The sequence below is a fragment of the Manis pentadactyla genome, chromosome 15, assembly GCF_030020395.1.
Source record: "Manis pentadactyla isolate mManPen7 chromosome 15, mManPen7.hap1, whole genome shotgun sequence".
NCBI classification, from domain to species: domain Eukaryota; kingdom Metazoa; phylum Chordata; class Mammalia; order Pholidota; family Manidae; genus Manis; species Manis pentadactyla.
In genome coordinates this window covers 50224283-50240640 of record NC_080033.1, presented here as the reverse complement: position 1 = coordinate 50240640, position 16358 = coordinate 50224283, and the positions used below count along the sequence as shown (strand labels likewise).

The window sequence follows — 16358 nt, the reverse complement described above, 5'->3', positions numbered from 1 at the left end:
TATGTCAGACTTGAAGACAAATATATTCCTTTGTCATAGTCCATAAATATTTTTTTCTGTAACACACGATTTCTTTTAAGTACATTGCGCTTGTGTGCACACAGAGGTTACTTCTGAGATGGCGTTTTATTCAGCATAAAGTGGTATGTGCAGGAAGTGACTGCAAGTTTCACAGAATCAGTGGCTTAAATCCTTCGTATTGTGAGAAGGGAAAAAACAGATAAACATACAATCCTCAGATTCTGTAATTATGATGAAACTTTGGAGGAACCAGTCTTTCACCTACTGTGGGTGTCTGCTGCAGAGAATTTTGCACAGACCCCTCAAACCAAGCCTCATGCTTAGCAAACAGGTAATCACTGAGTGTCTGTGGAACTTAATTGAAGGAAGCAGACAGATAAGAAGGTGTAACTTCCACATTCATTGATTCAAAGACATTAAAAAGAAGAATACATATAGCAGTGAAGAAAGAGACCAGAGCATGAGAAGAATAAGAATCAGGAAAAGAAAGAGGGGGGGAGAGTCATGCAATTTTTAAAACTGTAGAGTAAGAAAAGGAAGGTGTACTCACTTCTTAGTTTTTAATTTTAATATAAATAATAAAAATCATAAGCCACAATATATTTTAAAAAACATCTCTGATGTATTTTGACAACTGTCATAAAGGGAACAATAAATCCATACAAACTTGCTCTTACTAACCCCCTGGGTGGTAACTCTCGTATTAACTAGAACACCTACCACACTTTCCATTCTGACTGATTTTGCCTCTGGCTTGCCTCCTAGGAAAGTCATGGCCTCTTGTTTATGCAAGTCTAATTATCTCTGTCCTGGAGGGACCTAGAGATCCCCACGATTGCCTCTCTATTATGGGATGTGATCATACCTGGGTTTCAATATTTACAAATATCCTGGGCTAATCATAGTTAAATGTAGCCTAGTGTATGAGAACCGCTGATAATGAATAGCTCCTGGAGGGGACATATGTCTGTCTCATTTTTTTCCTGCAAGCTAAGTATCTCTGTATTTAAGGTTTACAGATGAAAAAGCTGGAGCCAAGAAATATAATGCATTGTGAGCCTGGCTGCCCTGTTTCATGGAGCTCTGTGCACTGCAGTGCATTCCCCTGCTTTTACAGTGAGCATGTAAAGACTGGGGAATTAGCCTCCTTGTCTGCTTTCTCCACTGAAGTCTTAGTACCTGAAACCATGGTTGATATCCAGGAGGTCCTCGACAAATATTTGTACAATGACAGATCTATTCCTTGTCAGTTACTTTGCCTCAATCCTTCTTCCCCTTATTCTGTGCAAAGTGCTGCTCAGGGCATGTTGTGCTAGCTGCCCTCTAGTCTAGGTCCATGGATGGGAGCTAAAAGGTGTTAACTGCATGAGTACAAGTAATGTGTGGGGGGGGACAAATTTTTTCTTAACTAATAAAATAAAGAAAATCCCATGATAATAAGCATGAATGATAAAGAGTGTCAAGTATTGTGCCAGGGGAAGGCAAGCTGATGTTACTTCTTGCATAACACCCCCGATCTGATAAAGAGGGAATCATGCAGGAGGATTGTTTGAGAAGGGGGAAGGAGGAGGACGAGAATTCTATTTTGAGAGATAATATGAAGGAAAGGAGAGAAGTCACTCTGCTGGGAAGAAAGAGAGCCTGAATCCCTAAAGAATGTAGAAGGGTCTCAAAAACAGAACTTGGGGGACTCAGTGAAGAGGATGGGAAGGGTATTGGAATGCACAAAAGGGATGGTGATGAGATCATCCAGGGTCAGTTGGGAGATCTGTGCCCCTTGAATTATTTTAAATCAAGCTGTCAGAATTTTAAGTGAATATGTAACTCCTTTCAGTCCTGGAACAGTTTTCACTTTTGAGCATCTCAATGTTTTATAAATGTCTCTGGCTGATAAAGAAACAGCAGTAGAAGCCTGACAGTGGGAGGAAACCCTGGAATATGTCTTTTAAGCCCATCTGGCCCCTGATTTTAAGTTTGAAGGGAATCGGGGCGAGTGCTCAGCACATGTGTGATGCCTATTGTGGCAGCCACCAAAATTAAAGGGAGTCCCTCTCCTTCCCAAAGCCCTCTCACTGAAGTAAGTCATACCCCTCTGCCCTTGGCTAAAGCTGTGGATGCAAATTGTTGACCCACGTCTCTGAATACACGAGTTGTGATTTTATGATGGCAACCTGACCCAGGCATGTGCAGAACTCATGCAATGATCATTTATTGCTACACGTGGAATGGCCTGTGAAGCAGACGCATGCTTTATAAATTTATCTTAAAATTTGAGGTTGAGGGTTTAGTTAATTTGGGAAATGTTATTAGCAAAAGTAATCTCTTTACCAGTGTCTTATTCTTTGCATTTTAGAGATGACTTCGAATCAGGGTTAGTGCGCCACTGACAGTTCCATGCAGGAGGTCTCTGAGTTGGTGTGGCATCTCTGGGTTAGGAATTACAGGCAGACTTACCAAGCAGAACACTCCGAAGCTGGCGATCAGTCACCATCAGGAACCTCCAACAAGTAAGGGAGACAGACTGGTGTAATGCGAAGAGCTGAGAGCCGCTTTAGGTCTAAAAACTCACAGAAATAAATAATTTAATCAAGATGACAGCCGTTCGTATTTCTCCATCTTTTAGTGGGAGCTGTAATGACTACCTCGCTGGATGGTTATGAAATGTAAAGATGAAATGATAATTTTAACTTATACTAGCTATACAGGTGGCTGGTGACCCTTTGCAGCCACTACACTAAGTCCCGTATGTACCCATAGACTTTGTAGCTGTGCGGGACCTGGCAGAAAGAAGCCTCAGTAAGATATGGAATATTGCTATTTTTATTGTGATTGATCTTCACAATCACTCAGCAATAATGTCGTATTAGTGGTAGTTATAGAAGGAGTAGCCGCAGTAATCAGTTAATTATTCCACTATTATTGGCTAAATATTTTACATGTGTTATCTTCCTTAATAACCTTGTTAAGAAAAATAAGTAAATAAAACTCTAGGATAATCACTGTATATAACAGAAGAATAAACAGAAGCTCAGAGATGTAAAGGTCATCACCCAGGTTACTCACAACACCTAGAAGTGAAAGGACCAGAAACCAAACCCAACCTCTGCTATCGACTCCCTGGCTCTTCAAACATCATGTTCTCCGTGCCTCCACTGACAGGCTGTAATCAATACGACACGCTGTGTGTGATCGTGATCTGGTACCAGAAAGTCCCAGTGAGCTATGAGAGGAATCGGGGCAAATTTAGCGTTTGGGGAAATGACTAATTAAATTAAAATTTGTTATGACTGTTATGCCCTGTGAACAGTGTTAGATGCAATTTTATATAGTGTCAGGTGCGACTATGTGTGTTTTATAGATGAGAAGACTGCAGTTCTAAGAGGTGAAAAGGGTTGCCTAACTTTATTTAGACACAGATCTCAATCCTGGCTCCATTTCTTAATAGGTCACTTTAAAAACCTGTGCTTTCTCTCCTCTACAACCCTGCCATTCTCATCTGCTTAAGTTTTGAATTGCTAGGAGAAAGCATCCAATTTTTTTTTTAGCGACTTTCACTTTGTTTTCTTCAAACCACCCATACTTATTATACGCATAATTAGTTATTGGAATTATGGCTTAAGGAAAGAATAGAGCCATCATGTTCTTCACAGAAATAATTCCACTTGATTGAGGAGTCCCTGGAAGTGTTTTCATTTAGGGGAAAAGAAATTTCACCTTAACTCTGAATAGGAATAATTGCAAGTATTTCAGTGTAACTCAAAATTGGCAATTTAAGTAGCATCAGTTATTGGCTAGCCATGTGTTGATGATGTAAACAGTGGCCTGTGCAGAATTATTTAATAGGGGAATCCAAGGAGTTACAGAAACGACAGTCACTACACTGAAGTCACTATGCACAGTGTGTGCAAAAATAAAGAGATGGGGTATCATTGTTAATTTACTTACAGTGATTTCATATGTTATTCCATATGGGTATGGAAACAGACAAGGCTGTGATCCACACAGTGTGGTAATTAAGAAGTTATAGCTATTTAGTAAAAGAATATACTGCATTATAAGACAGGAAATTCACATGTAAGGAAGCAATTTGTACACATTGAGATACTTGAATGATCTTCAATGGTCTGATTTAAAGCTTTCAAGCCTGCTGTTCTTTAGCAACAGTTTTCAAACGAATTGACAAGGTCATACAGAGGTTAATGTATAAACTCCATATGAAAGAAGTCATGTCTGTCAAGCAGACTCATTTTAAGATGCTGTGATATAGCACAGGAGGAGATTTGGGGGAAGATATATTACTAAGGCAATATGTAGAGTTTTTTTTGCAAAATGAGAGTATATTATTTCCTTAATATTTCATAGCCAAGATTCTGGAAACCGAGATTTGGATCCCTGCTTATTATTGGCCACAGTTGAAAAGGGTTGCCTAACTTTGTGACCTTGCTTAAGGCCTTTCTCATTGCTGGACCATGTTTCCAATCCCTAATATTCATGTGATAATGCATTTTTCAACTGATTTTTCCATGAACTGTTTTTGGAAAATTTGGATGGCCTATCTTTATGTATATGCCAAGAGAAATAAATGATAATTCAACTTCAAAAGTAACAAGTAATACTGGAGCACCATTGGTAAAGCATATGGATCAAAGCAATTGTTTTTTTTTTCATGAATTCACCCCAAGTTAACCAATTCATGAACTGCTACTAGGATACAGGGTTCATCACCGTAACTCCTTATTTTGACTAATCCTGAGAATATCTGAGATAGGAAAACGTTACACCATATATTTATACCAAGACATTTAATAACTCAACTGTGGATTCTGAAGTGGATAAACTATCTAGAGAAACGATGAGAACCCTGGTTTCTTTAGTCTGCAAAACACATACACTTAACTGGCATTCACTGAAGTGTTAGGCCTTCCACCTGGCATGGAATAGCCCTTGAGTTTCCCTTGAGCCTTGATGGCAGAAAGACTTAGAGTCCTGACACTCTCCTCCCCTGCTTAGTGACTCCGTCGCCTTGTAATTGTATCTAAATGCTTGTGGTCCCTGGAGACATGACAATTGTTAATATTCATTAAGCGCTTGCTTCCTCCAGTGCTGAATCCCCAAAGCAGCTAGAAAAAACTCCAATTACTGCTTATTTCTTCTGTTTCCTTTTGTATTATTTTCTTCTCTCCTACATTGTTCATACGTATTATGTGCTAGAGATTGTGTTTGGTTCTGGGCCTATGAGGATGAATGAGGCATGGTTCCTGTTCACAGTAACTTACTATCAGTACAGGTTGGAATCAGAGGGGAAGTGGGGAAATGAAGAAGTAACAGAACAGTAAAAGCTTTGAAGAAGTTGCTAGGAAAGGTGTGTAAGATCAAAAGAAAGAGAATAATTAGTTTTAACTCCAAAGGCTTTTTGGCTTCTGGAGCATCAGACTGGGCCTGAAAGGATGGATAGAATTTCAGGAGGTCCAGTAAAGAGCAAAGATGGTCTATGCTGCATCATCCACACAAAATAGCAGAGATGCAAAATATGTGGAGAGTCTGAAGAACTATCAGGTGAATCAAAGACATATGCTGTCTACAATGTTGTGGTAAAAGAGGAGTTTGGGTGCCAATCATGTAGAGATTTGGGTGCAAATAAGTTTTTATCACCTGGACTTCTCATTGAGGGCATTTCCATTTTGAAGTTCATGAGGGATGTTAATACCTTGAAGTATCACTCAATAATATCTTTGTTTCTAAGTTTTAAAATAATGTGTTTGTTTTAATAATTATTACCCTTAAATATTTACTTACATACATATATATGAGCATGCACTTATTTATAAAATGAAAATACAAAATTATGTGTATATATGTATGCATATATTTATAAAAATAAAACAAAGCTGTGTATATATTTACATATATTTATAGTAGCATCTACAGCTATATCTATATAGGGATAAAGTAAAACATTTGACTTTTTACCTCATGTAATAATACCAACCTTAAATCTTGTTTGGCAATTAATATTTTCTACATGAATTAGTGAGCCTCAGGGAGTTTCAGTGATCTGCCCAAGATCACATGGCTGGTAATACTCCTAAAGAATAAGTTTCCATCTATATAATCCAAGAGACCATTTTCTAACAGATAGAGTCCTGTGCTTCCCATTACAAACTGATGGGAAATGGGGATTGGGGGAGGCACACAACCTCCAATTCCTTTGTAAAAGCATGATTAGTTTTTGTGTTAGTTAGTTTCATATAAATTCTTTGCCAGATCTATATGTACATTATAATAAAGAATCATCATGGCATACATTATTTTTAAAATAAAATTTAAAAATTGTTATAAGCTGTTTATGTTGCTACAGAATTTTCATAACAGTTTTTAACATCAAATTCACATTACAAACCTTTGATCTCTGTACTCCTAAACACTAATTTAATATTTCCTTATTGTTACATATTTAAATTTCTTGCTTTTTAAAAATATCATAACAAAAAAGTGGAGAACATCTCAATCTAAAATTTTCAGGGGTCAGGAGAAAGGAAATTTTATAATTTCCTTAGGATAAGTTCCTAGGTTAAAAAAAAAAAACAGGTCCATGTATATAAATAAGCTTTAGATTCCTGATACATTTAATCCATCAGCTTTCCAACTATGTTGTTATATTTTGCAAAAGCACCAGAATTATATGAGAAATCTCTTTTTTCCTTATTCAGACTATTCTCTCTCTTTAGCTCTCTTTCATCTGTCTGTATCATCTATCTATCATCATCATCTATCTATCCAACTCACAAGTTATAGTCACAAAGAAAGGGAAATGCAGGCTTTTTTGAACCCTATAAAGGCTAAACAGCTTTCTAATGGTTCACTTTCTCCTTTGTGATACAGCTACGCGGGTTTGGCGTTACTGAAGTTACTATATTGAAGCTATTATTCAGTGATAAGGTGGGCATGTACTGAAGCATCTCTGGTTATCTATCCTTTGTCCCTCATAAATGGCAGCCTGTAGTACAAATCACTTGGCTATCAGCAAATATGGGTGTAGTATATAATCCCCCAAAAGAACTTATGTTTGATGAATTTGTACCACTTAACCTGGTAAGTGAAAGACCCTTTTTTTTTTCCCAGAGAGTAAGATGATAATTGTACATGGAATGGGCAAGAATTTTTGGGAATAACACAGCTAGTGATTTCATAACCAGGATAATGCGTTCAACAAGTCTCATTCAAAAGAGTAGTCTAGCACAGCATTTTATATCAACTGCAATCTTTGAACGGCACAATCTTAGAGACCCACAAAGAGTGAATTACAGTAATCAGCCTTCAAAATGACAAAGGAGTTAATCAGCATCTCCTTGCCTTTCTCGTGAAGCCGCTCAATCTGGTGATATCACAGAAATTATAGAAAGAAGTCTTCGGGGTGGATACAAAATGCTTCTCAAATGATAACGCCAAAGACAATGGGAAGAAAAAAAAAAACCAGCGCAAGTTTTGAATTTTTGAGATGACTGAAACTGGATTCTAATCAGAAGTACGCCCTGGATGATGAGACATAGGAACAGCTGTTTAGCACTTAGAAAGAACTTGGGCCAGTCTAGTATTTAAATTTTTAAACCACTACACCAAGGAAATCTCCATTTGATGGAGCAAAGTGAAGATAAAACCATGTCTTTTAAATACAGGAGCGTCAAGCACATCAGCCTATTCATAGGGCAATGAATGCTGATTTCAGAGCAAGATGATGTCCCCTTTCCCCTCTAAATCCTACCAAGGTTCATCTCCAGTCCCAGACCTTCCCACCCCCACTCCCCAGTGCCATGTTCACAATCTTCATTGAATTAAAATCATGGAGAATGGACTGTTCCTATTAATTGAATGTTCTGATTAGATTAGTTTCAAAATGAAGTTTCAGGGAAACTCTTCTAAAATGCAATTGTTTACATTCCCTTTTCTACTGTGCAGCTACTGAGAATCCATCAGGACAGTCCTATTCTGCTTTTATGCTTTTTTTCTTCTCAAAATGTTAGAGCCCCCTAATTTCAAGGAAAAGTTTGCCCCAGGGATGTTCTGTGATTTATCTAAGGATAACTAGGTAAAAGACCTAAGTCTAAACCTTAGAACCTTTGAGTTGGAAATTTAAGAAGTCAGACAAAATGTGTAATGCCTATAATTGTATCAACACCACGTCAGTCCTGAAATTGCCACACTTAATGAGCTAAGTTGGTTTTCTTTTTTGTAAGGTTATTTATCAAATATCTATATCAAAGACTTTTCCTTACCTTCCCAGGAGGAAGCATTTTGTCATACTGCTTGCCATAAAATTAAAAACTCTAATTTGTTCCCAGTTGATATAATGGACATTTAAACATAATATTCAAGCTTCTGAACACATTGCTGGGCATTGAGAATGTGTGGCCTAAGCATTACCTTTGCCTAACCACCACTGTGAAAACAGAGGGACACAATTCATGTTTTGGCCAATGAGGAGTTATTTAAACCTAACACCAGCAAGAGGTGTTTTAAATTAGTTAATTTTGACAAAAAGAAAAGGTGTAGGGATCTCTTACCTGCCTTTTAAAAACAGTTGAATATGGATAAAAATGCTATTTAATTGAGGATTTCAGTAACTTCTTAGTTTTCACAGGCCAAAATTTTTGACTTCTTGAATCTGCAATGGAAAATAATGACTATGTTTCTGCTCTGGGTTAGGTGGTATTTAATACCAAACAACAATTTTTAAAATATGGAAGTTTCCTGTCTTGTCTACAAAAGAGCTGCCTGAAGCTACTAATACTTGGGAGAATATGTGAGCTAATGCAAATAATTCAGGGGAGACCAAGTAAAAGGAACTTTTAAGGCAGTTTTTAAGCTTCTATTTTAGGAGTTTACCAAAATCTTGTGGTATCTGTGCAAGTGAAATGATCTGCCTGTTGAATAGGAATGTAGAAAGCTAAGTAACATAATAGATATGCCCCAGTGCCAGGAGAAAACTGTGGTCTTTCCTATTCTGCCTTTTTGGCCACAGGGTAGCAGGGAAAAAGCTCCTGAAATTCTGTCTCAGATTGTCTAATGAGTCGCTGCTTGTTGTGAGGTTGAGACTAGAGGCACTGGGCTCAGAAAAAGCAAGAGTTCGTACTGAAGCCAATTAAGCATGCTGTGTGCCCTAAAGAAAGCTTGGAGAGACTCCTTGCTTGCCTTAGAAATCAGGAACCCCACTCCCAATGTTGAATAATAAAAGAGGAAGTGTGAATATCCCCAGATTTGCAGCTTCCCAGCTGGATTATATGGAACATCTCACTGAACTGAATACGTATTATTCACATTTTACAGATAAGGAGACAAATTCCCACCTTGCCTCTCAAGCAGCGGTCCTTTGGACACCTGCATGTTATTGCATTGAAATACTTCTGAACTGTGCATGTCTGTGTAAGAATGACATGCGAGAAACATTTATGACACTTGGATAAAGAACTAGTTTCCTAACCTTATCTTTTAGGGGTCCTGCAGGAAGGGGGTGATTAAGGAGAGTTTAATGAACTATTAACAAAAGCATGGCCAGATTAAGAGAGACCATCAAGGAATAGTGAGGCACCCCAAGGTGTGATGGAAGTGCCATCATCATCCTCAGTCCTAAAAGCAAGGGCTCAGGGCAGCTATGGGACACTAGAGCTTTGCTCGAGCAACACCTACAAGTGGCCCAACATGTGACTGAGGTATCTGGAGGGTCTGAAACCTCCCTCTGCTCCAGTCTTACTATCCCCTAGGGTAATGTATGTTGGTTGAATCAAACACAATCCAAAATGAAAGGGAGCTCATTGAAGTGATCCATAAAGACCGCTCTGCCTCCAAAACTGACCCAGAAAGAAACAGAAAATCTAAACAGACCAATTACCAGCAATGAAATTGAAGCGGTAATCAAAAAACTACCCAAGAACAAAACCCCCGGGCCAGATGGATTTACCTCAGAATTTTATCAGACATACAGAGAAGACCCAATACCCATTCTTCTTAGTTTTCCAAAAAATAGGAGAGGAGGGAATACTCCCAAACTCATTCTATGAAGCCAACATCACCCTAATACCAAAACCAGGCAAAGACCCCACCAAAAAAGAAAACTACAGACCAATATCCCTGATGAACGAAGATGCAAACACTCAACAAAATATTAGCAAACCGAATTCAAAAATACATAAAAAGGATCATACACCATGACCAAGTGGGATTCATCCCAGGGACGCAAGGATGGTACAACATTCGAAAATCCATCAACATCATCCACCAAATCAACAAAAAGAAAGACAAAAACCACATGATCATCTCCATAGATGCTGAAAAAGCATTTGACAAAATTCAACATCCATTCATGATAAAAACTCAACAAAATGGGTATAGAGGGCAAGTACCTCAACATAATAAAGGCCATATATAAAAAACCCACAGCCAACATCATACTGAACAGGGAGAAGCTGAAAGCTTTTCCTCTGAGATCGGGAACAAGACAGGGATGCCCACTCTCCCCATTGTTATCCAACATAGTACTGGAGGTCCTAGCCACAGCAATTAGACAAAACAAAGAAATACAAGGAATCCAGATTGGTAAAGAAGAAGTTAAACTGTCACTATTTGCAGATGACATGATTTTGTACATAAAAAACCCTAAAGACTCCACCCCAAAACTATTAGAGTTAATATCGGAATTCAGCAAAGTTGCAGGATACAAAATTAACACACAGAAATCTGTGGCTTTCCTATACACTAACAATGAACTAATAGAAAGAGAAATCAGGAAAACAATTCCATTCACAATAGCATCAAAAAGAATAAAATACCTAGGAATAAACCTAACCAAGGAAGTGAAAGACCTATACCCTGAAAACTATAAGACAGTCTTAAGAGAAATTAAAGAGGTCACTAACAAATGGAAACTCATCCCATGCTCCTGGCTAGGAAGAATTAGTATCATCAAAATGGCCATCCTGCCCAAAGCAATATACAGATTGGATGCAATCCCTATCAAATTACCAACAGCATTCTTCAAGGAACTGGAACAAACAGTTCAAAAATTCATATGGAAACACCAAAGACCCCGAATAGCCAAAGCAATCCTGAGAAGGAAGAATAAAGTGAGGGGGCTCTCACTCCCCAACTTCAAGCTCTACTACAAAGCCACAGTAATCAAGACAATTTGGTACTGGCACAAGAACAGAGCCACAGAACAATGAACAGAATAGAGACTCCAAACATTAACCCAAACATATATGGTCAACTAATATTCGATAAAGGGGCCATGGACATACAATGGGGAAATGACAGTCTCTTCAGTAGATGGTGCTGGCAAAACTGGACAGCTACATGTAAGAGAATGAAACTGGATCACTGTCTAACCCCACACACAAAAGTAAATTTGAAATGGATCAAAGACTTGAATGTAAGTCATGAAACCATAAAACTCTTAGAAAAAAAAACATAGGCAAAAATCTCTTAGACATAAACATGAGTAACCTCTTCTTGAACATATCTCCCCGGGCAAGGGAAACAAAAGCAAAAATGAACAAATGGGACTATATCAAGCTGAAAAGCTTCTGTACAGCAAAGGACACCATCAATAGAACAAAAAGGTATCCTACAGTATAGGAGAATATATTCATAAATGACAGATCTGACAAAGGGTTGACATCCAAAATATATAAAGAGCTCACACACCTCAACAAACAAAAAGCAAATAATCCAATTAAAAAATGGGCAGAGGAGCTGAATAGACAGTTCTCAAAAGAAGAAATTCAGATGGCCAACAGACACATGAAAAGATGCTCCACATCGCTTGTCATCAGAGAAATGCAAATTAAAACCACAATGAGGTATCACCTCACACCAGTAAGGATGGCTACCATCCAAAAGACAAACAACAACAAATGTTGGCGAGGTTGTGGAGAAAGGGGAACCCTCCTACACTGCTGGTGGGAATGTAAATTAGTTCAACCATTGTGGAAAGCAGTATGGAGGTTCCTCAAAATGCTCAAAATAGAAATACCATTTGACCCAGGAGTTCCACTTCTAGGAATTTACCCTAAGAATGCAGCACTCCAGTTTGAAAAAGACAGATGCACTCCTATGTTTATCGCTGCACTATTTAAAATAGCAAAGATATGGAAGCAACCTAAGTGTCCATCAGTAGATGAATGGATAAAGAAGATGTGGTACATATACACAATGGAATATTACTCAGCTATAAGAAAAAAACAGATCCTACCATTTGCAACAACATGGATGGAACTAGAGGGTATTATGCTCAGTGAAATAAGCCAGGAGGAGAAAGAAAAGTACCAAATGATTTCACTCATATGTGGAGTATAAGAACAAAAGAAAACTGAAGGAACAAAACAGCAGCAGAATCACAGAACCCAAGAATGGACTAACAGTTACCAAAGGGAAAGGGACTGGGGAGGACGGGTGGGATGGGAGGCATAAGGGCGGGAAAAAAGAAATGGGGCATTACGATTAGCATGTATAGTGTGGGGTGGCACAGGGAGGGCTGTGCAACACAGAGAAGACAAGCAGTGATTTAAAGCATCTTACTATGTTGATGGACAGTGACTGTGAATGGGTATGTGGGGGGGACTTGGTGAGGGGGGTATCCTAGTGAACATAATGTCCTTCATGTAATTGTAGATTAATGACACCAAAATAAAATTAGAAAAAAAAAAAGACCACTCTGCCATGCCAGGAGTAGGTAGAGAGTGCTAAAAGTAGGTCCACAGGAGCTCCTGGAGCGCTCTAACCACCATCCAGATAAGCATGAAATAGATTTTGGTTGGGAAGTAAAATGGGGAAAAAGGAAAACATGGCTGGGTTTCCAGAAGTTTGCATGAATTAGCTCATATACTCTTAGAACACCCACAATGAGAGGCTGGTTAGGATTTGCATTTGAAAAAGCAGGATGTGGAGTTCTGATGAGCTCGATGAGTTGCTCATGGTCACAAAGCTGCTAAGTGTGAGAATATGAGAAACCAAACTTGTTTGACTTCAATATGAGGGAGCAATTATAAGGGGACTCAAACTGTCAATGCATACCCAACATCCAAAATATGAAGGTGTATACCTTGATGGTAGATGGCATAAGCAATTTTGCAATAAGTAGAGACTCATGGAGCTTTTCTTGTTCCATTTAAGCAAGGCCCTCCTTCAGGATACTTCACTCATGTTCTGATACACCTCTTAGACACTAACCCAGGTTTGCTATTTTTCAACTGAGCCTCAAATCTATTTTAATTCCAAGTGTCTGACAGACATCACAGTTTTTTTTTAACTTACACTCTCAGAATATATATCAAAAAGCATGAGAATAATACATACCAGTCTTCTCTGATTCTGACGAAACTGTAAAAATTCTTCTATGAGAGTAACCTAGAAGAACTCAGGTGTAGACCTTGACCCATTGATTTCTTTGAAAAAAAAAAAAGTTGCTGCCTTCCTTGAAGAATTCTACCAGTTTCTTCTCATTACTAGAGGCTCCCCGTCAAGTTCCAAAGCCAATGAAAAGTTTTAATTTATGATCACCTTAGAATATGCTGGCACGTAAGATTTGCAACCACTCATGTAAACATCATGCAAAAAAAACATTTTCTAAACCTTCCTATGGGAACCGGGTCCATCACGAAGATGTTATGAGTTATGAAAATATATATCCCTAGTAGAGTAACCATACTAGAATCTCGTCATGCTAAATGATGAGATTTTGCTCTATTTGCTGTTTTTCTTATATTTCTCTTCCCCACATAGTGATCCAAGTCTGAGTGATTGCTATTTTTCTATTTTTCTTTTCTTTCTGCTTTTGTTCATAACAAAGTACGATCTATTGAGGAATACTTTCCTATGCTCAAATCCTGAAACAAACCATTGTGTTGAAAGATACTATTATAGTACGGCCAGTATTTCCAAATAAGCAGGTTACATAATTGATTGCTCCCTGAGTGGGGAATCTCTGACATGAAAGTGGGGTCAGGGTCTAATGAAGTACCGAAGAACTCATAGCTCTTCTTACAGCCTGCTCACTGCCTGGGTGGATTAGATTTCCCTGGGCACCCTTGCACCTTGCCTGCTGCTTAGATGATTCAGGGACTTGAACTCCTCACAAACCTTTTACAGACAGATAATTTAATTCGATCACATGAGTCCAAAAAATCAGGATTACAGTTTCAGAAGTGGCCAAAAGAGTAGTTCATCCTTAATTTGAATTAAACATTTATGATGTCCCTGAGGTTACAAGAGAGGCGGGAATTACCTTTACACATCTTCATTTCACTTGGGCCAGAGATATGACACACGTCCTTTTCATACAAATACTCCGGGCTAGTTGCAGTAATGTTTATTATAGGCTTTTAGCAATACGGGGGTGGGGGAAGGCATCTTGTGACATAAAGTAGAAATCTAGGACACAGAGAAATATAGTATTTCCATTATAAGATACCTGATTATTCTTTTAGATGGGAAAAAATTGGAAATATGTAATATCCATTAATATGAGAAGGCCTAATTTACATATGCTTCTTTCATAAATAGTTATGCAGCTATAAGAAGTAATGAATTGGACCTCTGTATGCTAATAAGGAACGATCTAAAAGATAGAGCCATTGTGTGAAAAAAGAAAGTCCCAGAAGAATGCCTAGATCATGATCACATTTGTGGTTAAAAGTTCATAAATGTATGTACATTTGTATGCTTATGCATATAATGTTTTATATGTATATTATACACATCAAAATGTTAGCAATATGTATCTACAAAAAGAGGTACAAGAGTAGCTAGAGGGCTAAAGATTTTCAAAATATATTGAGAAATATCTATGCAAATTTTGAAACTTTAACAAGAATATTAAGTTACTAGTAAAACATACAAAGAAGCAGATAGATAAAACCCTGAAAATATGTCAGAAGAAAAACACACCATTTTAGTGCTGATGGCATGTATTGTTATTTTGTATGATTTTATGTTTTTTAACCCCTTTTCTCTTCCCTGTATCTTCCTATTTTTCTAAAGTGTTCTAACTTTTCCAATAGAAAAGATGTAACTAAACATCTAAAAATTAAAATGTAAATGTAGTTGAACAGTACCTTAGTATTTAGACACTTGCCTATTTTAATTCTGATTGGTGTTTTACATATCTGAGTTGATTCAAATAAATGCATTTCTTGCTTTCTTCTCTCTTATGTGTTTGTGAGTTTCAGAATAATTTATCTTTGACCCTAGAGCCTTCAAGCTATTTGTGTATTTATTCCTCTTGTAGGGAATTGGAGTCTGTGATAAATTGTAGGATTCTTTCACTTCCAGGGTTTTCCTGGGTAGATAAGGCTATGTTATGATTTATACTTTAATTTGGTGGGCAAGAATATGTCATCCAGTTTACTTTCCAATGTGTATTTTTACAAGTTCTTCTTATGCATTACAAAATGTATTTTTGCAAGTGATCCACTAATGTCTAGAACTAAAATTGTTCTCAGTGTTGACATCACAGATGCACACCAGTTAAACGTCAAAAGAAAACAGGAAATTATCTGACTGAGGACTTGTATGTACATGTGTGTGTTTGTGTATATGGCGTGTATGTGATTCACACATTTCATTTTTGAATGAGCTGTCTGCCTGAAAATCATTCTCCCACTTTTTCCCCTCAGCAATTATAAAAACTGCCCTTCCCAACATGGATAGAGAAGCCAAGGAGGAGTACCTGGTTGTCATCCAAGCCAAAGATATGGGTGGACACTCTGGTGGCCTGTCTGGAACCACCACACTTACAGTGACCCTTACGGACGTTAATGACAATCCTCCGAAATTTGCCCAGAGTAAGTGAATTTCCTGCACTGGGTGAGAACCTAAATATGAAGCTTTTGTTGGAGTTTACATTCTAATTCTCAGCAAATCTGAAAAACAAACAGTCACCAAGTTTTAATATGTGCGAGATATGGTAATTCATAGACGTATGAAACAATCAATCCCCCTGTCCTTTCAATGTGAAATGTATCCCCATTTTACGAAGTTATCCCAATTTCAACGAAGTTGAGAAAATTTCCAAATATCAAGCATATAGTAAGTACTGGAGCTGAGAGTTGGAACCAGTGTGTCTCTCTGCAAGACATGTGCTTATTTCTCTTTTCCATAGTACCACCCATTAAGAAAATGTGAGAGGATGATTAAAATGCACTTCAGATGTTGCTGTAGCACTAGTACCACTTGTTGTAGAAAAGACTAAATCTGCAGCTGTGCAGTGAATTTACTGCAAAACATATGCTCCTTCCTGCGATTGGGAACCATCAGTGATCATTGATTCTACCCATTCCTGCTAAAGC

At 37.9% G+C, this 16358-nt stretch overlaps 1 protein-coding gene across 4 annotated transcripts in view; it reads left to right on the top strand.

Moving 5' to 3' along the window:
- CDH8 (cadherin 8) overlaps positions 1-16358 on the top strand; it is a 350974-nt gene that overhangs the window by 172520 nt on the left and 162096 nt on the right. For all 4 annotated transcript variants that reach the window (XM_036897785.2, XM_036897786.2, XM_036897782.2 and 1 more), the window contains one exon: positions 15687-15854. In XM_036897785.2, the coding sequence (XP_036753680.1) occupies positions 15687-15854 (168 nt within the window). The remainder of the gene's footprint in view (positions 1-15686; positions 15855-16358) is intronic.